Raw genomic sequence first — 23,362 nt, forward strand, 5'->3', positions numbered from 1 at the left:
CCCAGTGTCTGTTAATTACTCATTCTCTTCACCTGCCCTCAGCCACTCCTCTGCCTCCTTAATGACTCATGCCCTACACCTGTGGTTTCCCCCCTTATATATGCTCCCATTCTTTCCCTTGTCCCCTGGCAGATTGTCATGTGTTTCGTTGTCGTTTAGTCATCTTGTAGTTCCCTGTTAGTCTTTTGTGTGACTTTGCCTTTCCAGCGTGAGTTCATTGTTTTTCCTTTTTCGGAGTAAAAAGTGTTTTTTTGTTTTCCCCGTACTTGGACTCCTGGCTACTTGCTCTGCACCTGAGCTTCTGCCTCACCACACCTCGTGACACCCCGTGATAATTTTCACAAACAAATGAAGCTCCGACAGCGTCTAGTGGACATAAAACCTAGTTAACTGCAGTTGGCATACATTTAAAAACACAGGTAATGCACTGTGATTTGCGTAGATTAATGTAACATTATAAGGCTTAGGTAATAAACCCTGTCCAATTTCCATGTATGTTTATTTCCATTTTATCCAGCTCTCCCTTCATTACCTGATACATACAAGAAGTTAGTTATCTTGCAGGTTCATATTTTATATATGACAGTCTTGTAAAATATGATCTACATTAAATTAGTTTTTTGGTCAAACTGCTCAACAGGAGTTTAAATTACAATGGCTGCAATACAAAAAATCCTGCTCACACATAAATGTATTAATAGTAACTCAATACTACAATATTAAATGATATAATATCGACAGGGGCCCTTCTGCCTACTTTTACGTCTTCCACCACTGGTTTAAGATGAAATTAAAAAAGGCTTTATTTATCCCCAGAGAGAAACTGCAGTCGTTGAAGCAGCATAAACAAAGAAATAAGCTCTAACAAATGAGGATTAACAAAAATAGTAACAGGTATATACCACTAGAATTAGAATATAAGAAAACATAGAAACTAAACTAAAGTTTAAGACAAGGTTCATAGCATTGAGTCTAAAAGTATATGTAAAGATACATTTGATTAAATAATGATACTAAGTGTTCTGTCTCAATATGGACAGTTAATGTAATAATATGCCATTGTATATATCTAGTATAAATGTTGTAAGACAGTACAACATATCACCATAACATAAGTCTGATTGGGTGCGGTACAGTATAGTATGAGATATAGATGTAGCATAATGTGCGATATGATGATGATAATAACAATAATAACACATTATCATTATCACCATCACTATTATTACAACTATTATTATTATTATATCGTAAAATATAATTACATTGCACTTTATACCGTATGTTATATCAAACTATGACTATATGTGATTTTCTTATGTATAAAATAATGAAACACAATATATCTAAAACAGCCCATCTGAGTCATGATTAATTTAAACTATGTGTGAGGGTATATTGACATGTGAACTTCTTTTGCCTCCCTACTTAGATTGAAACTTGAACGGCCTCACACCAGGCCATGAATACCCCTTTGATGTCCCGATGGCATGTCGGCTCATCCGAGCTCTTCAGCAGAGCTTCCGCTGTTCATTCTCATGATTTCACAGGATGAACACGAACGCGCTCCTCGTTCTCTTCACTCGATTAGTTCTGTCTGCAACTCGCGCGCGTATTCTGTGGCCGACTCCTTAATCGTATACTGAGAAAGATGGATCACTCGGTAGTTGGAAAATCGGCTCGTCTGGTACATTAACATATACAGAAGAATAAAGCCACACTACTGCCGTGACGTGACACAATAAGACAGCTTTAATATATATTTGACTTTTTGTAGTTATATTTTCAGGAAATGCACTCTCTTTTAATGCTGTACTAACATGTACGGGAATACATCTGAAATTAATTTACTATATGTTGTGTTTTATTTCTTGTCTGAAAACAATTTAATTAAAAGATATTTAGTTTAAATAGTATGCTTTCATAAACCACCATGGTTACACAACAACATTGCTTTTATAATGTATCTCAAGTCAAAGTCTCAAGCCTTTGAGGTCCAGTCCAGGTTAAATCACAAATGTTAGTCAGCAAAATTGAAAAAGTCTTTAAGGTTTCTGACTGAATGACCATAACGATGATTTCAGAGTTGCGTTACTGTAAACAAGCTGTTCTTTCTTTAAGTCTGCCTGTTGCTGTCTAATTTAGGTTTTATTTATTGTTTTGTGGCTTTTTAAGGTTCAAATTTCAAGAGATTTCCCTTTCAAGTCTCATGCTGTCAAGAAGTGAGACTCTCAAGTCTTAAATCTAGTGAGTCCACATGTTTGTGACTCAAGTCCAAGTCTGCTGCAGCTTGTGTGCAGGGTACCAATCCACATCTGGCTGGGACCCTGAGACATTACTGCCCGAATATAGTCCACAACTGAACCTTGTTGATCAGTCGATATTATGCCCCCATGGACTATTTTACGATAAAGCTTGAAGCCTGATACCCAGGTTTTTAGAAAACTCCTCAAAGCCTTACATGTACATGTTTAGAGGTAATCTCATCCAGACTTCTTTGACTCGGTGGTGGCATCAGCCATCTTGTATGGAGTGGTCTTCTGGAGCAGCAGCATCTCGACAGCTGACAGGAAGAGACTAAACTAACTTGTCAAGAAAGCCAGCAGTGTGCTGGGGTGTCCACTGGATACGGTGGAGGTGGTGGGGGACAGGAGGATAATGGCTAAACTATCATCCCTGATGGACTACACCTCCCACCCAATGCAGGACATCTCTGTGCAGCTCCTTCATCCCCAGTGTGTGAAGGAGAGGTACCGCAAGTCCTTCCTTCCTGCTGCTGTCAGGCTGCGCAACCAGCTGAGCTCCAAGTAAACCACGAAAACACTTTAAAAAACACTCAATCACTTTAATTACCCCAACCTGTGCAATATTAATACACAGTGGAAAATAACTATATTTATTCTGACTGTTTATATATAATCTTACTGTAGAATCTTACTGTTTTTGTATTACTGTTTAGATCACTTTTTTTTACTATGTTTCTTGTCTGCACTTTGCTGCTGTAATCCTGTACATTTCCCCACTGCGGGACTAATAACGGATTATCTGGGGATTTGTTGGTATCAGAAAACAGAAACAGAGTGAGAGCTCTTCACCCGCGTCTCATCTCTGTGATACCGTGCAGGCACGCGGGCTTCCCTTCTCTTGCGCGTTGGTTGTGGCCCCTTTTCACCAGCAGAAAGTTAGCCCTCACAGTCACTTCATTTTATTTTGTTTTGCAATACTATTAAACAAGTATGGCGGACTCTCATGAGGACAAGCTGTACAAAGCGGAATATGCCAAAAGCGGCCGCGCATCGTGCAAGAAATGCAAGGAAAACATAGCGAAAGACTCGCTGAGGATGGCCATCATGGTGCAGGTAACGTGACGACGCCGGGTGTCGGTTCCCCCGAAGAAGCACGCTCTCACTGCCACACCGCGAGCTTTTGTGAACTAGCCGGTTTGTTCTGCGAATATAGTGAATGTTTATGATTTGAGGAGGTGATACAAATATGCAGTTTGTCGTGTGGTTTGTTTGGAGTTAGGTTAGGCCCTCGTTAGCATTTACATGGCTGTCATTGTCTGTCGAGTCTTGCTCACAAAGAGCCGTTGAGCCTGTCTTAATGTCGGACTCCTGCAATCATGCATCCTGCTATTCATGAAAGTTAGTTTCATTTGTGTATTTTTTTGCAGCTTGAGCGTTATTCCTAAAGCCGACAACTGCCCAGTGTCCGGGTGACCATCTCCCTCAGAGGCCAAAATCACAACAGCATTATATATATATACGTTGCAAAGTCTTCCTGCTGCCCCACAGAGAATTAATTCACTTAAGAGGCTAAGTAACCTTATTCATGGAATGTGGAGCAACTCCAGATCCTCAATCACTTGACTTTCACCACTAAAGGCCAGCCAAGTCAGCAGGAGCACATGTTCATCACTTTATTGACTATTGCATTTTAATGAGTGGCCATTTAAATAAGCCATTTCAGATTTTAAAAAAATAAAGCCACCCAGTATCTGTTGGAGTATTCCCATTCTCCCTGGTTGTAGTTGTTTGTGTCAGCCTTCCCATACAAGTGCCCAGCCCACCTAGACCTACAAGATGCCCCCCAAAAAATAGCATTGCTGGATGGTGAAACATTTGTCCGAGGAGTAAGGACACATCATTTATAGCGTATATCTTTTACATTGCAATCAAAGAATTGTGTATCCGCCACACAAACTGTCACACTGGTTGACTCTGAGCGTATTCTGTTTGGTCTTTGTCTGGCAGTCACCCATGTTTGATGGGAAAGTCCCCCACTGGCACCACTTCTCTTGCTTCTGGCTGCGAGCAGCAGCTCAGTCGACTGCAGATATTTCTGGGTATTCTGACCTCCGCTGGGAGGACCAGGAGAAGGTCCAAAAGGCCATTGAAAATGGGGGAGCAACAGGAGGTCAGTACTCAATGTTTATCATTTAACATAGATCTTCATGGATTCTTGAAATATCACATTTCCACACACAACATGCATGAACTGTAGTCCCAGTAGGGCTTCATGTAGATGATTCAATGTATTCTCAGGCCTCTGGCTCCTTAGTTGAGCAGCTGACATCATCTTTGCTATTAAGGTTGATTGGCAAACAAAGCTTATTCCATTTACACACACAAGTACTATGTGATTTTATTCGGTGGCGGAGTAAACATTGTTCTGTCAAATAGGTGTGCGGATCACCATACATCTTTTCAGTGACACAGTGAAAACATTGTGCCATCAATTATCAGCAGTTATAAAAAACAAATGCAGGCTTATAGAAAATAAATGAAGAACTTATTTCTATTATATTATACAATATATGTGCAATTACTGCTGTGGATGTGTTAAAATTAATATTCTGCTGTCCTGTTAAATATATTTATCCTCAGAAATCTTGCATGTATTTGCATAAAATAAGTAAAGTAATATATTTCACTTGATTATTCTTGGTTCTTGGTACTTGGTAAATAACATTGGATAACTTCCTTCTTGCAGGAAAAGGGGACCAGAAGAGTGGCGCTACAGGACAGAAGACACTGAATGACTTTGCGGTTGAATATGCCAAGTCGAACCGCAGCACATGCAAAGGCTGTGATCAGAAAATAGAAAAGGTTAGCAGCTACTTCTATTTGCACACTAGAAACAAATGTTACAAAGGCTTTCATTTAATTCAAGTAACATATGTTTTAGTATAGCATAAGTGGGGGTTCATTCCATTGGGCTTCAGAGTCTATGATTCTCTCTTTTTAGGATCAGATCCGTGTATCCAAGAAATCTGTGGACGCAGAGAAGCCCCAACTGGGTCTGATCGACCGCTGGTATCACACAGCGTGTTTTGTGAGCCGCAGGGAGGAACTGGTCTTCAAGCCTGAATACAACGCCGCCCAACTGAAGGGTTTCAACGCACTACGGGCAGAAGACAAGGAGGAACTTAAGAAGCGGCTCCCTGTTGTCAAAACTGAAGGGTGAGTCAAAAAAGAAGGGATAACATACAGGTACAGGTTGGGCACACAGTATTCAGTGTTTCAGCGCTGGTGTCCGTGTCGTACAGCCGCCCTCTGTCTATCTTCCCCGCTGACTGCATTTAAAGCCTCTCTGTCTCCCGCCGTTCTGCAGCACATGAAAATGGCCTTGAAGGTGTCTCTATAAGCTGTCATCGTGTATGCATACAGGAAAGGGTTGACAACAGAGTTGGCATGTGACAGGATGATGGCGGCGAGAAGCAGCTCCAGCGGCATAGAGCAGTGTGGGCAAAGAAGCAGAAAGCAGTTGATTATGTGGAGGGGGATCCAGCAGCTAGTGAAGAGGAAAAGAACCAGGAAAAGCGAAGTGGCAGTCTTCATCTCTCGGCGCATGCTAGCTGCAGCCCTCATCTGTCCCTCCTCTCTGCCACTTTGCTCCGATGCGATGCGCTTCACCTGCCGCTTGACTGTGACAAAGATTTTGGCGTAGATGAGAAACATGATCACCAAGGGTGTCAGCATGCATGCAAAGAAGTTGAAATAGACCATGTAGGTCATGTCCACCACCGAGACAAAGAAACAGTGGCCTGAATCAGCTGGCGTCTTGTGCCAGCCCATCAGAGGCACAAGCCCGATGAGAAAGGCCAGCAGCCACGTGGTCAGGATTACTAACACGGCGTTACGAGGCGTCATCATGGCCTGGTAGTGGAAGGGCATGAATATAGCCACGTAGCGCTCCACAGCCACCGCCAGTAAGCTGAAGATGGAGCTCTGGGTGAACATGATCAAAACACTCAGCATCAGCAGACACAAGTAGAGGTTGTGACGTGGTAAACCAATGTCTGTTAGGATGGCGCAGGGAATGGCGATCGTGCCCACACAGACATCAGCGACCGCCAGCGAGACCAGGAAGTAGTTGGTGACCGTGCGTAACTTACGGTTGAGGCCCACGGCAGCGCAGACCAGCAGATTGCCGATTATGGAGAGCACGGCGATGACGAGCTCAGCCGCCATGTACGCCACATTTGGGGAAATCACCAGGTCAGCAGGCGGAAGGGAGGAGGTGGTATTGGAGGATGGAGTTGAGGAGATCTGTAAAGGCTGCAGGAAAGGAGAAGACGAACGGGATGAGTTTATCGTTTGGTAGAAAGTGGAGAGTTTCAACAGTGCAGTGGTGTTCTCCATGGTTGTCCCTAAAGAAGGAAAGAAGATTCAAGTTACAAGTCGACCGTATCTGCTAACTGCAATGAAATAAAAGAACGCAAACTAAAGTTACTCACCAATCGACTGCAGGATAGCTCTTCTTAAAACAAGTCTCATTACTCAATAAACTAAAGAGAACATCATCATTATTCTGACGGCAGCCATCCTGAAAATGCACACACTTGTCCTCACACTAAACATCCTATCCACACTTCTATTTGCACACATCTGAAGGATGCTTCTTTATAGAAGTCCCTTCCTCCCTCTTGGCATGATCAGTTGTCTGATAAGGGATGTTTGTCTTGTTTTTTTGCACTACAAAGGATCAGACGGGGACCGGCTGCACCTGGATGGTCATTAACTGGTGCCTGTGTGCTGGTGTGTGTCTGTCTGGTCTCATGGGGAGGCTAATGAATATTTCTTGTCAGGGCAGAGTGGATGATATCAGCATTGACACCTGGGATTGTGGAGACATGTACCTGCGTGTGAGTGTGTGTCTATTAACTGATGGGGCCCTAATGAATTTCCCTTAATGAATAAAGGTGTCAGACTCAGGCTTGTTTGTTCCCTTTTGGCCTCATTTAGGAAGTTAATTAGTTTTTTTTCATCCCCTTTTTTTTTTTTTGTCCATGCTGAATTATTAAAAACAAAACAACACAAGTTTTAGAAAAAAAACGTTTTGGAACTTCTTTTTGTTCTTAGGAAGCGTACAACTGACGAGGTGGATGGAGCATCAAAGAAACAAAAGAAAGAGGAAGAGGATGAGAAGAAGAAGCTGGACGAGCAGCTGAAGGTACCTTTTCCTCCATTTTATTTCCTATTTTGCTGAAAACATCACATGGCAACCATGTTTGTTTTTGTAACGTGTGTGTGTGTGTGGTCTATTTCTTCTTCTTGCTTCTGCAGAACCAAAGTCAGCTAATTTGGGGTATCAAGGACAAGCTGAAGAAGTTTTGTTCAACCAATGATATGAAGGAGCTTCTGATTGCAAATGGCCAAGAAGTTCCCTCTGGAGAATCAAATGTAGGAGAGCCTTATCTTATTTAACTCGCACTGTATTTAAGATTAAATTACATTTAAAGGAATCCAGACAGTGTTTTTTGCTGTGTGTATATAACATAAATGACAAACTGTGACACCTGGTACAGTTGGGGTTACTGTTCCCTGTTGAGCACATCTGTGTTTAACTGACAGGTGGTGGACTGCCTGGCTGATGGCATGGCTTTTGGTGCTCTTGAGGCCTGTACGGAGTGCAAGGGCCAGGTGGTGTTTAAGGGCGATGCTTATTACTGTACAGGGGACATCTCAGCCTGGACAAAGTGTGTGTACAAGACCACAACACCCATACGCAGAGACTGGGTCACCCCCAAGGTAAGTCACCTCATCTAAAAAAAAATAAACTGAATTGAATCTCAGGGCTCTTTTTGGTTCGTATAGATATTTGTCTTGTTTTTGCTAAATCATGATCCTTGAGCAGCTGAGTTACGGTTGGAAATGTAGGTATTAATTGGTCCTGGTGATTGAGCTACATCTCTACCAATCACTTACTATTTTGGCATTATCATTTTAGGAATTCCACGAAGTTCCCTTCCTGAAAAAGTTCAAGTTCAAGCGACAGGACAAAGTTTACCCGAAGGAGGCTCCGACCCAAACTCTCACCAAAGTCAAAGCCGAACCCTTGGCGAGTGCATCCAGTGCCCCGACTGAGCGACTGCCAGAGGGAGCCCCTGCAGGTTAGTGATTGCACTTGAAGGAGTGCGTCAGTATCCTGCAAATATTTAAATATTTTGTTACGTAACATTTTGATCTTGTATCCTACCTGTATGCAGATCCTGTGATTTGATTCAATTGTTTAATGTGCACTTAAATCTTACAAAAAATACAAAGTAAGACAGTCATGGCCAGTGGAATTTGAACACCAAATAGGTAAAACACTTCCATACGATGGTATTGTTTTAATGTTTAATTTATTAAATCCCATAGACAAACCTCTTACTGGTATGAAGCTGTTGACTGTGGGCAAGCTCTCCAAGAACAAGGATGATCTAAAGACTGCTGTGGAGGAGATGGGCGGAAAGATTAGCACCACAGCCAATAAGGCCTCTCTCTGCCTCAGCACCAAAAGTGAGTTACCAGTCAAACGTTACAGAATTACCAATATGTGGACCAGTGAGCGCCATCTATGTAATATGTCCACTGCTTCTAACTTGCTGTCTGCATCACACCTGCTTCTTCCTCAATGTTTTCACAGAGGAGGTGGAGAAGATGAGTAAGAAAATGGAGGAAGCCAGGGACGCCGGCGTGCGTGTGGTCTCCGAGGATTTCCTCACAGACATCAAGTCGTCGGGTAAAGCCCTCCAGGAACTGGTCTCCCTGCACGCCATTTCACCCTGGGGTGCAGAGGTCAAGGTCGAGGCACAAGCTTCATCTGTAGCCTCTAAGTCTGGAGCGTTGGCGACCAAGAGCACAGGCAGGGTGAAGGAGGAGGAAGGTAAAGGATATTTATTTAGCTGTTATTAATATTAGTTGTTAGATGTTTATCTAAATGTTTTAGAGGGGTGATTCATCTAAACTTGTGTTATAGTATTGGACTTTTTGGTGAATATTTATGAATAATTGCATTTCCATTATTGTAGGTGGTAGCAAATCCAAGAAGATGAAACTCACAGTCAAAGGAGGAGCTGCTGTGGATCCAGATTCAGGTAAGTCATGAGCACCCTGCATTGCAAACATATCTCTGTACCCTTTTTTTGTCTTCTGACGTTGACTGATGATTTTGATTTCCTAGGTTTGGAGAACAGCGCTCATGTGTTGGAGCAGAGCGGGAAGATGTACAGTGCTACGCTGGGCCTTGTGGACATTGTCAGAGGAACTAACTCCTACTACAAACTGCAGCTGCTGGAGGATGACGTACAGAAACGGTCAGTGTGACTCGAGATCATTTCACTTTCTTTTTTGTTGTGCAGAGGTTATTAAACGTTTGATATTAAACTAGTAATCCCATACATTTCACTTTATGTTGTGTTTTGGCTTGCTCGTGGCAGTGCAGTGGAACTTCCCCCCATTATTTTGCCATAAATGGAGAACTAATCATTGTATCAGAATAATAATTCTTCCTAGACTGTCTCTTACATTGCCCATGTTTCCTGTATGTCCAGATACTGGGTGTTCAGGTCATGGGGAAGAGTGGGCACTACCATTGGAGGCAACAAGCTGGACAAGTTTAACGACAAAAACTCTGCACAGGACAACTTCCTGGGTGTTTACAAAGAGAAGACAGGCAACATCTGGAGCTGCTCCAACTTCACCAAATATCCCAATAAGTTCTACCCCCTGGAGATTGACTATGGACAGGTACATACGTCAACACACTCGAAACCAGAAAGAACATATGTGACCGTTTGTTGCTTTCTGTATCTGACTGGGCTCCGCGGTGTTCATGTTTCTTGACAGGACGAAGAAGCAGTGAAGAGGCTGACGGCCTCCGCCGGCACCAAGTCCAAGCTGGCCAAGCCCATTCAGGAGCTGATCAAGATGATCTTTGACGTAGAGAGCATGAAGAAGGCCATGGTGGAATTCGAGGTAAGACTCTTTTATGTTGTTTGTGGCCAGTGATATTTAAAATAAGAACCACATTAGAACAATTTAGTTTTCCTTTCATTTATTTGTGTGTGTGTGTGTGTGTGTGTGTGTGTGTGTGTTTCTTTTGTGTCCCACATGTATATCTTATCGCTCCTGTCCTGTCTTCAGATTGACCTCCAGAAGATGCCCCTCGGAAAGCTGAGTAAGAGGCAGATCCAGAGTGCCTATTCTCTCCTCACTGAAGTACAGCAGGTCAGCAACCAACAACCCCTCCAGGAGGGTTGTCTCACGATTCTGTTGGGATTCCTCTTCGTAGTCTCTCTCCCTAATCTTTTAATTACTAAGCTGGTTCCTTTGTTTCATCATAGGCTGTGTCAGACTCTCAGGCCGAAGCCCAGATCCTGGATCTCTCCAATCGCTTCTACACCCTGATACCTCACGACTTCGGCATGAAGAAACCTCCACTGCTCAACAGCCTGGACTACATTCAAGTAAGGACACAAATACTGTACAATTCTCTCCTGCTTTATAAACGGGTAGAATATTAAAAACATCTAACAACATCCACATACATCTCTGTTCAGGCTAAAGTTCAGATGTTGGACAACCTGTTGGACATTGAAGTGGCATACAGTTTGCTGAGAGGAGGGGCCCAGGACAATGAGAGTGATCCCATTGACATCAACTATGAGAAACTCAAAACCAAGATTGAGGTGAGGAGTGTAACTCCGCGTTTTACTTTCATAGTTATGGGCGTTTCTATTTTACCCCTTTTTTCTCTAAGAGCAATGTTGAGCATTGTCATTGTATGAAGCGATTATTATGTATGGCAAAATTACAGTATGCTGTATATTTGTTGTTTGGCAGGTTGTTGACAAGAATACAGATGAGGCTGAGATCATTATGCAATATGTTAAGAACACCCACGCTGCTACACACAACACTTACACACTCGAAGTGCAAGAGGTAAGTCAACTTTTACATTATGTTGCTATTTATGTTCTTAGTTTGTAGTCTTTGTTTCTAATTACTGGTTCAATCGCAAACTTAATGTAAATTATTCTACAGTAAGTGTGTTACTGTTTATTTATCTACTGTTTGTACTTTTGTTGTCCAGCCTAATTCTCACTGCGTTGCTGGATTTTTTAAATATATTTTTTTCCCCCCCATTTTTCTAGATCTTCAAAATTGTTCGAGAGGGAGAGCGCCAACGGTTCCGTCCCTTCGAGGAGCTGCACAATCGCCAGCTCCTGTGGCACGGTTCCCGCGCCACCAACTACGCTGGTATCATGTCTCAGGGTCTTCGCATTGCCCCTCCAGAGGCCCCAGTGGTGAGTTCAAGTTTGAGGGGAACCAAAAATCCATTTGTGCTGAAGCAACAATGGAATACATTCACTATAACAAATAATGTTCACATATTCGGTCGTGTTTTTAGGATATTTTTCTTACATTGCCTTCATGCTTCATCTTCTCTAGACTGGTTACATGTTCGGTAAAGGTGTGTACTTTGCCGACATGGTGTCCAAGAGTGCAAACTACTGTCACACCTCCCAGTCAGACCCTGCAGGCCTCCTACTGCTGGCCGAGGTTGCCCTCGGCAACATGTAAGTGACAGTCTTGTGTTCTTTAAAAAAGAAAACCTGAATATTGACCTTTTCATGTGCTTTAGAAATGTGTGAGGATAATATAAATGAATGTATTTTTCTTTTTTTTTGTGCAGGCATGAATTGAAGAAGGCTTCCCACATTTCAAAATTACCCAAGGGCAAGCACAGTGTTAAAGGTCAGAAAACTTTCGTCACTGTACATTTTTATTTGGATTGTCCATGTGCTGTTTGAGGAATGGTTTGGGAGAGACATATTTACTTAAAGGCACAGTGTGCAGAATTGAGTGGCATCTAGCAAGGAGGTTGCAGATTGCAACCAACTGAGAAGCCCCTCCGCTCAATCCTCCCTTCTCTCAAGACTAATGGCGGTATGTAAGCCGCCGAGTGAAAAACCGCAGTTCATATCACTCGGTGGCCATCCGTAACCGTAACAACACAAATTTAAGAAGAACAAAAGACTGTAGAAATATGGCGGTGCAACAAGGCAAACTCAGTGAAAAGGACCTGCTTATCTATCTATGAGCAGATATGCAGGTCTTATTCTAAGCTCAAGGAAACACAATCATTCTTAGTTTCAAGTGATTCACCACATATATTTTGATCAGAATATATTTCCATAAATCCAACACACTGGGCCTTTTTTTAATTATGTGTTTTTTAGCTGATTTGCTTGTTTTTTTAACATTGTCACTATCACATTTGACAACTCATGTGCCTCTTTTTAATAATACATCAAAGTTAGATTTTTATTCATTAAACTTTTTTGTTTCTGCAGGTTTGGGCAGATCTGCTCCTGATCCAAGTGCATCTGTTACTTTGGATGGGGTGCAAGTGCCTCTGGGGAAAGGAGCCAACACTAACATTGATGACACAAGTCTCCTGTACAACGAGTATCCTTTAACACTGACCACCTCGGTTATGACTAAGAATTATTTTTCCAAATTACCGTGTGTGTGTGTGTGTGTGTGTGTGTGTGTGTGTGTGTGTGTGTGTGTGTGTGTGTGTGTGTGTGTGTGTGTGTGTGTGTGTGTGTGTGTGTGTGTGTGTGTGTGTGTGTGTGTGTGTGTGTGTGTGTGTGTGTGTGTGTGTGTGTGTGTGTGTGTGTGTGTGTGTGTGTGTGTGTGTGTGTGTGTGTGTGTGTGTGTGTGTGTGTGTGTGTGTGTGTGTGTGTGTGTGTGTGTGTGTGTGTGGACTAAACTGACTCATTTATAATCACTAATTTGTACAGGTTTAGCTGTTTATTGCCAAGTTCCCATAACATGAAATTTAGCCTGAATTTTAGGACAATTTCCAATCTAATGTCAAAATTAGATTTATGTTTAAAAAGCAGTACCCAACCAATCTTATTTTTAATGTGGGAAGGGTTGTTTTCTAACCTCGTGATCGTGATGTAGATCACTCTGCGGCACCACTAGTGGTTTATACCAGGGTGCAATTGTGTATTTTGGCATAAACTGACACAAATTACTGTCCGAATGTCTAAGACAGGACAAGAATTACAACAAGGGTTTAAACTTCTCAAACCAAATTCCCTCACTAGATGTGAGATTTACTTCACAGGCCTGTTAATTCATGATTCCTTCACCTCATGATTTCTGTTCACCTCATAATTTGTGTGAAATGTCCTCTTATTTCACAGAGTCCTATTATTTGTAGTCTTTGTTTTCCTAAACTTCTGCTCCTCCAGGTACATTGTGTATGATGTGGCCCAGATAAACATGAAGTATCTCCTGAAGATCAAGTTTAACTACCAGACGTCCCTGTGGTGAGAGGGGCTTCTTCCAGACCCTCTTCAGTAAAAACAAATACCATTGTTGCCTCCAAACACCTGGGCTTCATTCTCTGCAACAGAAACTAATTGGTAAAAGATTGATGCTCAACCATGCTTTACAATGGTCAACGGAAGTCTCAAGACACTTTATTGCTTCTTCATCAGGTTTCTTAGCTGGCAGTCTTCGTTAGAAACACATTAGGTACTTAAATACCTACTTCAGTTGCTCATTAAAAAGACACAGAAATCACAGTTCATTATTGTGATTCATGCAAGCGATGCAGACTACATAGAAAGGTTTTGAAAATGTTTGTAGTTTTCTGTCTCACGAGGTTATCTTGAGTTTGAGAAGGATCTTTCGTCTTCATTCTTAATTAAGCATTTAGTTCATTTAAGTTATAGTGCTGCAATTTTAGAAAGGATTTTCTGCAGACATATGCAGACCATTAGCCAATGAGATAAACATGTTGTAGACTGTTGGATTCAAAGATACTGTACAAGGTTTGACGTGTATATATTTGTTTTGTTGCGTGTCGCTCAAACTGTCTTCCATGCCGAAAATGAGAATTTTTTTTGTTTGTTTTCGCAAAGTATTCTGCAAAAGAAAGGACTGCCATGTTATGGAGTACACTTTTTCTCGCTCACTTCAAATACAATAAAATGTTTTCAAAATATCAGAGCTGCCTTTGTGTATGATTATTTTCTTTAACTGCATGTTGGATACAATTTCAATTTTGAATTTGATTACTGTGTGGAAATAAATGAAAATGTGCATGTCAAGTTTTAAAAGTTATGAAATGCTGGATATATTTTATGTAGGGCTTTATCTTTTTTCCATTAACTCGTGGCCAGTTCAGGGTCAGTGTGACGCGAGATCTTGTAGGAAATGTAAACATTAGAAACCCTAATACCACTAGGGAGAAAGTGTATTTCATTAACATGATATCCCATTTGAAAGGGACATATTTCATGAAGGGCCTTTTTTACCGGCTATGGTTTAACTCTGGTTAAAAACAACAATTTGCACATATAGGAACATACTTAAATGTGAATAAAGCATTATGACCTCTTTCCCAACAATGAATTACATTTAAGAAAAAATAAATCAGTGACTGACTCAAGTGCTGTATGACAATGTAGGGATGCTGAGTGCTGATTCAGAAACTGTTGTCCAAGAATTTCCCTTTACATATTGTCCAGGACGTCTAATTTATATTAAGCGCATATAAGTGTGTGTTGGCGTATATTATACAAAGTGATTATTCAGTCATCGGCTTGATAAATTATTATATTTTGTGTTTCTCAAATCGCCCTCCAGATAGCGTCCCGACCCAGAATGCAATTTGACAACGTCTTTGAAAAAGCGGCGCGGCTAATTCAAGATGGCGGAGATGGACCAGCTGTTAGACGAGAGTAAGTAACAACACATATTCAAGGAGTTTTGCATTGTAAACACACAGCGGTCCCGTAGTGATACAAATGCACATTTGATGACAAACTGCCATCGTTGTCCGTGTAATAAACACCGTGAGTTTTGGGCAGAGTTCATAAAGTAATTTACAGACGCAAAGAGATGCCGGTCTGTCTAAGTCAGCTAACGCTGGTTAGCACGAGAGGCTAACCGTGGCTAATGTTGGAGTTGAGCAAGTTACTTCAGCCCAACTGGGTAAACAAATAACGTTAGCTTAGCTTGGAGCTAACGTCTGCTAGCCTTGGGTGGTAAGCATTAATAACAAAGGGACGACCACAAACGTCTCCGTTGACGTTACAAAAGTAACGTTACACACGCTAGCCGTTGCTGTTAGCTCTCTGTTGTCCTGGGCACAGTTTGTTACTCCCGTTCCTTTTATTCAACGTTCGATAGCGTTACATGGCAACGCGTCGTGTGTCTGTCGGGTTGACAAGACGGTGAAGCGACACCAGCCAAGTTGTTTCTTGCTATTCACAGAATAAATAGTAATTTCACTCGATGTGAACGTAGTTGGTTAAAATACAGTCTATCTCCTGGTCGTAAGAAGGTGTAACGTTAGCTCGCGTAGCTCATGTCGTGGATATGATTTGTACAGCTGATGGTATGGCCGTTCTTGACAGCTCATATTTGGGATTACGGCCTAACTGACTGCGCTAGCTGTATGTAACTTGGTACTCTATCCGGCTGCTGTCAGTGTTTTAAAGGGCAGTCTCATAGACGTAAGCACCTTGCAGGCGTTTTCTTTGATAGCTTAAATCAACGTATCATTCACTTAAAACGAAAGAGAACGGCCTCGGTACGTTTTTTTTTTTATCACCCTGTGTAGTAAAAATATTTAACCTACAGCATTTTACAGCTAGTCTTATCCCATGAGGGCGTTACTGTAACGTTCAGTCGATGTAACGCTGGCCCCCTTTCTCCTCTTTCTCAGGCTCCTCAGCAGAGGCACTTGTCAGTCTAAAAGGTATGTGGGCTGTATCTTTATTTAACTTTCTGTACATCTGTCCTTGGCACCGTGTAAGTAAGTATATTGGGAACTGCTGAGTCAAATTACTTGTATACCGAAACATACTCGGCCAATGAAGATTATATATGATTCAAATGTTATCTGGTCTGCATGTTTATATTATTTAAAATTGTTTATGAATTGTATGTCCTTTATTGTGCTAGACTTCTATATGACACACCACAACAACAATAGACCCACCCTACTTTATATTTTGTGGCTGATACACTGCACTTTTGTCCCCATATTGGGAAGGATACAATGTCCTGTAAACACCTGTAAGAACATGATCTGTCCAAGGAGATAATTTTTTTCCCAAATGAGCATAGTTTTGAGCCTGGAATTCGATAATGAGATGGTCTCAATGGGGTCTTGTATCAGGTGTCCTCACACTACTTTTTTTTATAGAAGGCAGTTTGTCCAACACTCTGAATGAAAAGAACACCTTCCCAAGAGCTCACAACACCAGGGGACGACATTCCTCCCTCACAATGGACACAGTAAGAGACTTTTAAACACTTACGATAGAAGTGTTTATACACAATATATTTATTTGTTATACACAATATATTTATTGAATTCCATTATGGTATACATGTGTTTTTTAAATTCTATTCATCCTCATGTCTGAACAGTATAATCTTTTCTGAAAAAATGTTGCACAATAAATGTTCGAGCCATGACCATCATGTGCACATTTTGACTACTTTTGGCTTGGAAAAACTTTTTGGGCTATACAAATTGAATTGAATTCATATTTCCAATGTTAAATCTGCAAATTATAATTGTAAAAGTAGGCTCTTTAAATTCTGAATGTGTGTGTGTGTGTGTGTGTGTGTGTGTATATATATATATATATATATATATATATATATATATATATATATATATATATAAAATTATTTTTTTAATTTATTTTTCCAATCTGTATATAACAAAAGTCCAGCTTGATCCATATTGCCTGAATACTGTGTGTATCTGCATGATTGCATGGACTCAACTACATTTTCTACAAGCTCCAACTAATGTGGTTCAGTTTTTCTTTTGCATACAACTGCACATTAAATTGATTTCTGTATTGTTAGACAAGAATAATGCACACACATATTTATGACTAGTATAAAAAAGATTTTGTTCTTTAAGTATTATTGGCACTATTCATAAACTTCTTTCCACTTTTATCCTTCTAGCCCACACGGAGCTCAAAGAGGAGTCGTTTGTTTCGGGAGGAGGATGAGTCGCCCCAGCAGCGTCTCTCCTCTAGATCCCCTCGGAGGAGCCAAAGGGTCAGCACCACACCACAGGTAAAGACTGCTCACTATGAAAGTGATTCATAGGGAGTGTATGCCCTTCCTACTCCAACTACTGCAGCAGTAGTTTTACTATTGCACATATAGGGAGATGGTAAGTGTAAATAAATTTGGTTTTCCAATCAGCATTGATGGTAATTGTAGTCAATTGAAGCAATGCACTGCATGCCTCAGTGCATGCTATATTGACCGAGAAATAATGATGTATCTGGTGTATGGTCTACAAAAGTAAATCCTCTCAATCCAACTGATTAGGGCAAAATCATTTACTATTCCATGGGGAAAAAAACAAGAAACCTACAACATGATGTTGACCAGATTTGTTATATTTTAGTGACTAGGAGTGGAATGTCAATGGATAGCCTCAATGTCTATGTGACCATTTCAAGAAGATGTATTATAGTACGGGAAAATAACTAAATTATGCAAGGCTGCCCGGCACTGCTAGAGATTTGCTGCTTGTCATAGAAAATGATCTGAAGGCAACAGAAACCCCAAACTTCCTGTGATCTGTGTTTTTCTTTTTCAAAAGAGCAACGATGGCTGAGTAATTTTACAGCTACCTAGCATAGTGGAAGAATAAGTTTGTGTTCGATAACCCTTCTTTAGGTTTTGATTTATTTATTAACATATTTAACTGTTTTAATGTTTTGCTTTACAGAAATGTTCTAATGTGGTGACACCAGATAAGAAGGCATCTCAGAAAATAGGGCTGAGATTAAGAAACCTCCTTAAACTACCCAAAGCTCACAAATGGTGCATATATGAATGGTTCTATTCCAATATTGACAGGTAAAGTCTCACTTTCACCATCATAAGACAGCAATTCATTCTGATAGCGTAACTAATAAATAGATGATTTTTGATCATCTGTAATAACCCTGAACATGGTTTGAGAAGTCAGCGGCTATTTCATCAGCATTCTTTGTAGAACAATGATGTGTTAACTATGTTTTGCGTTATTATCTTTTCCAGACCGCTCTTTGAGGGTGACAATGAATTCTGCCTGTGTCTCAAGGAGTCTTTCCCCAACCTGAAAACAAGAAAGCTGACCAGGGTTGAGTGGGGAACAATCAGGAGACTGATGGGGAAACCCCGACGGTATGCTGCAATCTTTAAGATGTGTGCTTCTACACATCATTTTCACTCGTGTTTGTCAATATCTCAAATTGTTCTCTCCCTGTATTTTATATGACTCTGTTTCCTCATTCAAAGTATTCAAAGAAATGTTGTTAAAGCATTATGCTTTGTTGACTCATCTAGGTGTTCGTCAGCATTCTTTGCTGAGGAGCGGACAGCGCTGAGACAGAAGAGGCAGAAGATGCGCCTGCTGCAGCAAAGAAAACTGTCTGACGTGTCAAACTGCAAAGACCTTCCAGACGAAATTCCTCTGCCACTCATCATAGGAACCAAAGTCACTGGTAAGACGACTGGAATGAACTCGCACCCTTGTTGGCTGCCAGACAGCTGTTAAGTGCTGTATTGTTACGTCCATTGCTTTTTTTAAAGGACCTGTACAGCGGTTTATAATGTTCATCAACATCAAACATCAACATCAAAAGCAAAGCAAAACCAAACAGAAGGTAAATTATATTCCCTGAATTGATCACAAAAAGAAAAGAATAGGAAAGAAAGCAGTAGTCGGACACAATTTCTTTTCTTTTTTTTAACTAACCTACAGACGGATCTAAATCCTTATTGCAGTGACTGCTTCATTATTTGTCTATTGGCTGATAGGAAAATTCATACCTATAAACACAAGTGAGAATGTCCAATACTCATTTGAGCTGTATTACCAGTGATGGTGATGATTTTCTTTGTTTTTCTCTTTGTTCCACAGCTCGACTCCGAGGCATCCATGATGGGTTGTTCACAGGGCAGATCGATGCAGTGGACACAAGCGCTGCCACCTATCGTGTCACCTTTGATCGCAGTGGCCTGGGAACACACACTGTGCCTGACTACGAAGTCTTGGTAAGAATAACCTAAAGTGCGTTTCAGGTTAGATATGTAACAACTTTATTTTAATATTTATTAGATTGTAAAACAAAGATGCTGTCTCTACTAAAGGAATGTGATCATACAGTCTTAAACATCAGGTGACGATTTTGTTTTCCAGAGCAATGAGCCCAATGAGACCATGCCCATTTCAGCCTTTGCCCAGAAGCATCGGATATCGCGCTACATGCAGAACGTTATGACTCCGCCTCGGGGGCCTTACCCATCCGCTACCACTCCCATCCTCATGGTACCATACCCCTATATCTAGACAGATATACATGTGCTGTGTCATCATAACGTTTGCACCCAGTGTCTCACAGGTTGTCAATGCTATTTGCTGTGAGAAGGCTTATCTACTGCAATAGATACGCTGGCAGGCAGCTAATAATCCCAATCTGGTTTTGGTCAACATATCTTGTAAAAGCAAGCTGTAAATGTATAGATGCAAAAGTATATTTGGATATGCTAGTCAGTGGTGGCATTTACTGTTTAAGTACAGTTCAGACATTGTCACAATAAATCGAGTCAGAATTGAAAAAACAACTAGTCTTGTAGTTGAATATTCTGAATCTCTTCTTCTAGATTGCTGATGAAGATAAATGATAATTTTTTTGATAACAGGACAGTGACCCTCTTATCAACCAGTCACCGTGGAGGAACAAGCTTTCTGGTGCTGAGGGAGATACTCTGGGAGGATTTCCTGTCAAATTCCTTGTCCAAGTGGTAAATACTTCCTGTGATGAAAATGGAATACTAAAATATGACATCCTACAACTTTGTAACAAATTCTTTGTTTAATGTTTTAATGTCTAGACAAGGCTGTCGAAGATCCTCATGATCAAGAAAGACCACATCAAAAACTTGAAAGAAATGAACACAGAGGCAGAGAAACTGGTACAATCATCATCGTTTTAATAAAAGTTCCGTCAAAACTTTAAATGTAGCCAGAGATGCACACATCAAGCATAACGAAACTTCTGCTTGTGCTTTTTGTTTTCAGAAGTCGTACTCGAAGCCTATTGACCTTGACTTTCAGAAGCGATATGCAACCACGGTGCTTGAGCTTGAACAGCTTAATAAAGATCTGAATAAGGTGCTCCATGAAGTTCAGCAGTTCTGCTGTGATGTAAGTCAATAGATACACTTCACTAATTATTGCCCCTGACGCTTCGTGCAGGAAAATGTGTTTTACTGTAATATTTCATGCCCTGTTCTGACATTCCTAGCGTCTCACTTCGATCAACCTTGACCAATCTAAAAAATATGTCCGTCCAGCTTGCTCCAGATCAGGGCATGGTTCCAGCTGACCATCCCACAGAGCTGCGGCGGCGTTGTGAAGACGAATCCCAGCAGATGGTGCAGCTGAGCAACTCGCTGAAGGACGGACAGCCGAGTGTGACAAACCCCAGTCTGACACACCTCATCTCCCGCCTCACTGCTCTCCTGCTACAGATCAAGGTAAAGGATATATATGTAAATGCTCGGCTGCTGTCCGCTTTCATTCCTGCTCACAAATGTTCTAACGCATGTCGGGAGAACAATTGATGGAACATATTCGTGTCGAAGAGGTCCGCACAAAGGTGCCACCAACTTCAAGACGTTAAGAAGCCGGTTGTGAGCTTTCAACAGCTTTTGTATCTACACTGAACAATAATTACATAATAGACCCATATGCGTTTACAACCTGTTCATTAATCAATTTTTCTCCATTTTTTTTTTTTTTTCAGTGTCTGGCGGATGGGGGAGACCTGAATTCCTTTGAATTTAAATCTCTAACAGACTCCCTTAATGACATCAAGGCGTCAATTGATCCCTCCAACCTCAGGTGAAAAGCCCCTTCAGTGTTTCTAGCTTTCCTCCTCATGCCTCGTTCACGCCACACGACTTTAACCCTGATTTATTTAAATTTTTACTCTCAAACTGTTTTGGCAGCTCCCCGACAAAAGCCGTGGAAAATGTGGTGCAATTTGGACAACACGCCACATTCAATATTAATAAACTTTAAATACACAAGCAATTGTGCTCTGTGCAGGGGCGGGGCTTAAGGGCTCCGCAGTACTACGTTCACATTTTAAAACGCGTATCTTTTGTTAAACTGAGTGTCCACAACACTCCAGAGGAGTTTTTGAACGCAAACAAAGCCGGGTAAGTTTGAAGACTTCGGGGTTACCTCATGGTGTGCACAGGCGAAAACGGATAAGGAAAACACTTTTCTTTCTTTCTTTTTTTTAAGCAATGACGTAGACGCCTCCATTTGGTACTTGATTGAGTCTCAGCAGTAACGACCTGCCCGTCCCTGATTCGTCACACCTCTATCACATGACCCTTTTCCAGAAGTAAACAAACAGCCAGGTCTACCAGTGATTTGTTTCAACGTGGATTACAAGCGTTACTGGCCTTGTTGTTTATGCTAGCAGCTGTTGTGCAGTCAAATTCTGCATTTTATAATGCTACAACGGCCGACATGCGCAGAAAGCTTGCTGATATTGGAGCGATTAGTGAGCGATTTAACGGGTATCCAGCGGTGTTATCAGCCCTTTGGAACAGCCACTGCACTAGTAAACATAACGCCTAACATAGTAAATGGTCTATATAGGGGACATTTTAAAGATGTGTGGAAACGGGCTGCTTTGTGAGCTTGCCGCTGCCGACATCAACAAGCATGACTACGTCCTAGTCATTTCTGTTGTGTGAATTTGTGACGAAAAGTAGTTTGAAGCATAGACGTACTCATCAGGGATTCCTTCCGGTAAAAGATCTTTTAGTACGTGACCTCATGTCGCCGGTCAGTCAAGTAATGTGAAAACCACAACGTATTTAGGACCCGATTGCCAGGTAGCAAGTCATGTAGTGTTAACTTGGTTTAACTTGTTGTATTTTATGGTCAGTGTCACTACTAAGTACTGAACATTTCTCATGCTATTGTCTTCTAGTTGCTTCCAGAATAACGTCGAGATCCACGTGGCACACATCCAGAGTGGCCTTAGTCAGCTGGGAAATCTGCATGCGTTTTCTGCCAACAACACCAATGCAGTCTGAGAACCGGTATCATCCACACGGGTGCATGCACACACGGAGGTGCGGTCCATTATTATGAGATGGTGCTTTCACCTGAACTGACAAAAGACTGCTCACGTGGATATTGTGGACCACCACCAGACAATCTGAATCTGGATGTCCCCGTGAACCGACTCTTTCCGAGTGCTGCCCAGACTCCCGCAGCTCTGTGCTGGAGGGAGGGAGGATGTCACAAGTATTTTAGCCACCCGTTTTATTGTATGAAAATGTTGGTGCACCCAATTGAACACAAATCCGAAAGAACGTTTAGCTGTTGCCACAAATCCACATCTCCACATCCAACTGTTGATGGTTATTTATTGGTTTCATGTGCCAAACATTGATTCTTACAGTTTTTATAGTCCATATTTATTTATTTTTAAGGTAGGTGTGTATGGTTATGAAACAATATTTTGCTATCTCTAAAGTGTAACCCTGTAAGTGTTGTGTTCTGTTGCTCCACTGATGTTTTATAAAATTGTTTATTGTAGATAATTGTACAATATCTCTTATTAGGACGATCGTCAACATTTCTGCTGTGTATTAAGAAATGTTTTTTTTGTAATTTTGTGTGCACTGAAAAGAGATTTTGGTATTTTTATAAAGGAGAACTCTGGGTTTTTAAAGCCTTTTACTCCCTAAAATAATCTTCGCATTTCCATAGTTGTCATGGCTATTGCTGCAACCCCACACTAAGCCCAGAAAATGTAAGTCAACTGTTTGTTCCTTGATAATCTCCTTTTTCAGTTTTGTAAAGTTGTATATGAGAGTGCCTCAGGGCAATTGTAAATAAATGTTTCCGTCTTTTTATATTAAACATAATATTGCAAAGCGGTAATCTTTCTTCTCGTTTTTAATCTTTTATTAACAGTCATAACCAATCAACAGTTTTTTTT

At 41.2% G+C, this 23,362-nt stretch overlaps 3 protein-coding genes across 3 annotated transcripts; 2 read left to right on the forward strand and 1 right to left on the reverse strand.

Moving 5' to 3' along the window:
- Positions 1–3,110: 3,110 nt before the first annotated feature.
- Positions 3,111–13,650, forward strand: parp1 (poly (ADP-ribose) polymerase 1). The gene is made up of 23 exons (XM_034528079.1): positions 3,111–3,359; positions 4,254–4,416; positions 4,993–5,108; positions 5,248–5,462; positions 7,365–7,455; positions 7,569–7,685; positions 7,857–8,033; positions 8,233–8,395; positions 8,646–8,786; positions 8,914–9,153; positions 9,299–9,364; positions 9,451–9,583; positions 9,821–10,016; positions 10,116–10,244; positions 10,413–10,496; positions 10,613–10,735; positions 10,829–10,957; positions 11,112–11,210; positions 11,423–11,575; positions 11,721–11,848; positions 11,965–12,026; positions 12,626–12,740; positions 13,538–13,650. Exons 1-23 carry the CDS (start codon positions 3,237–3,239, stop codon positions 13,617–13,619), a joined length of 3,045 nt encoding a protein of 1,014 aa, XP_034383970.1. The 5' UTR covers positions 3,111–3,236; the 3' UTR covers positions 13,620–13,650.
- On the reverse strand, positions 5,523–6,644 carry LOC117727689 (adenosine receptor A1-like). The gene has a single exon (XM_034528115.1). The coding sequence runs from the start codon at positions 6,642–6,644 to the stop codon at positions 5,523–5,525; it is 1,122 nt and encodes a 373-aa protein (XP_034384006.1).
- Positions 13,651–14,972: 1,322 nt separating the features above from the next.
- lin9 (lin-9 DREAM MuvB core complex component) lies at positions 14,973–23,304 on the forward strand. The gene is made up of 15 exons (XM_034528074.1): positions 14,973–15,034; positions 16,024–16,056; positions 16,507–16,598; positions 17,289–17,402; positions 18,070–18,200; positions 18,384–18,509; positions 18,672–18,829; positions 19,249–19,382; positions 19,528–19,656; positions 20,031–20,132; positions 20,223–20,303; positions 20,410–20,535; positions 20,685–20,867; positions 21,137–21,234; positions 22,343–23,304. The coding sequence occupies exons 1-15, from the start codon at positions 15,004–15,006 to the stop codon at positions 22,446–22,448; spliced, it is 1,644 nt and encodes a 547-aa protein (XP_034383965.1). The 5' UTR covers positions 14,973–15,003; the 3' UTR covers positions 22,449–23,304.
- Positions 23,305–23,362: the final 58 nt, after the last annotated feature.

The sequence above is a fragment of the Cyclopterus lumpus genome, chromosome 24 (assembly GCF_009769545.1).
Source record: "Cyclopterus lumpus isolate fCycLum1 chromosome 24, fCycLum1.pri, whole genome shotgun sequence".
NCBI lineage: Eukaryota > Metazoa > Chordata > Actinopteri > Perciformes > Cyclopteridae > Cyclopterus > Cyclopterus lumpus.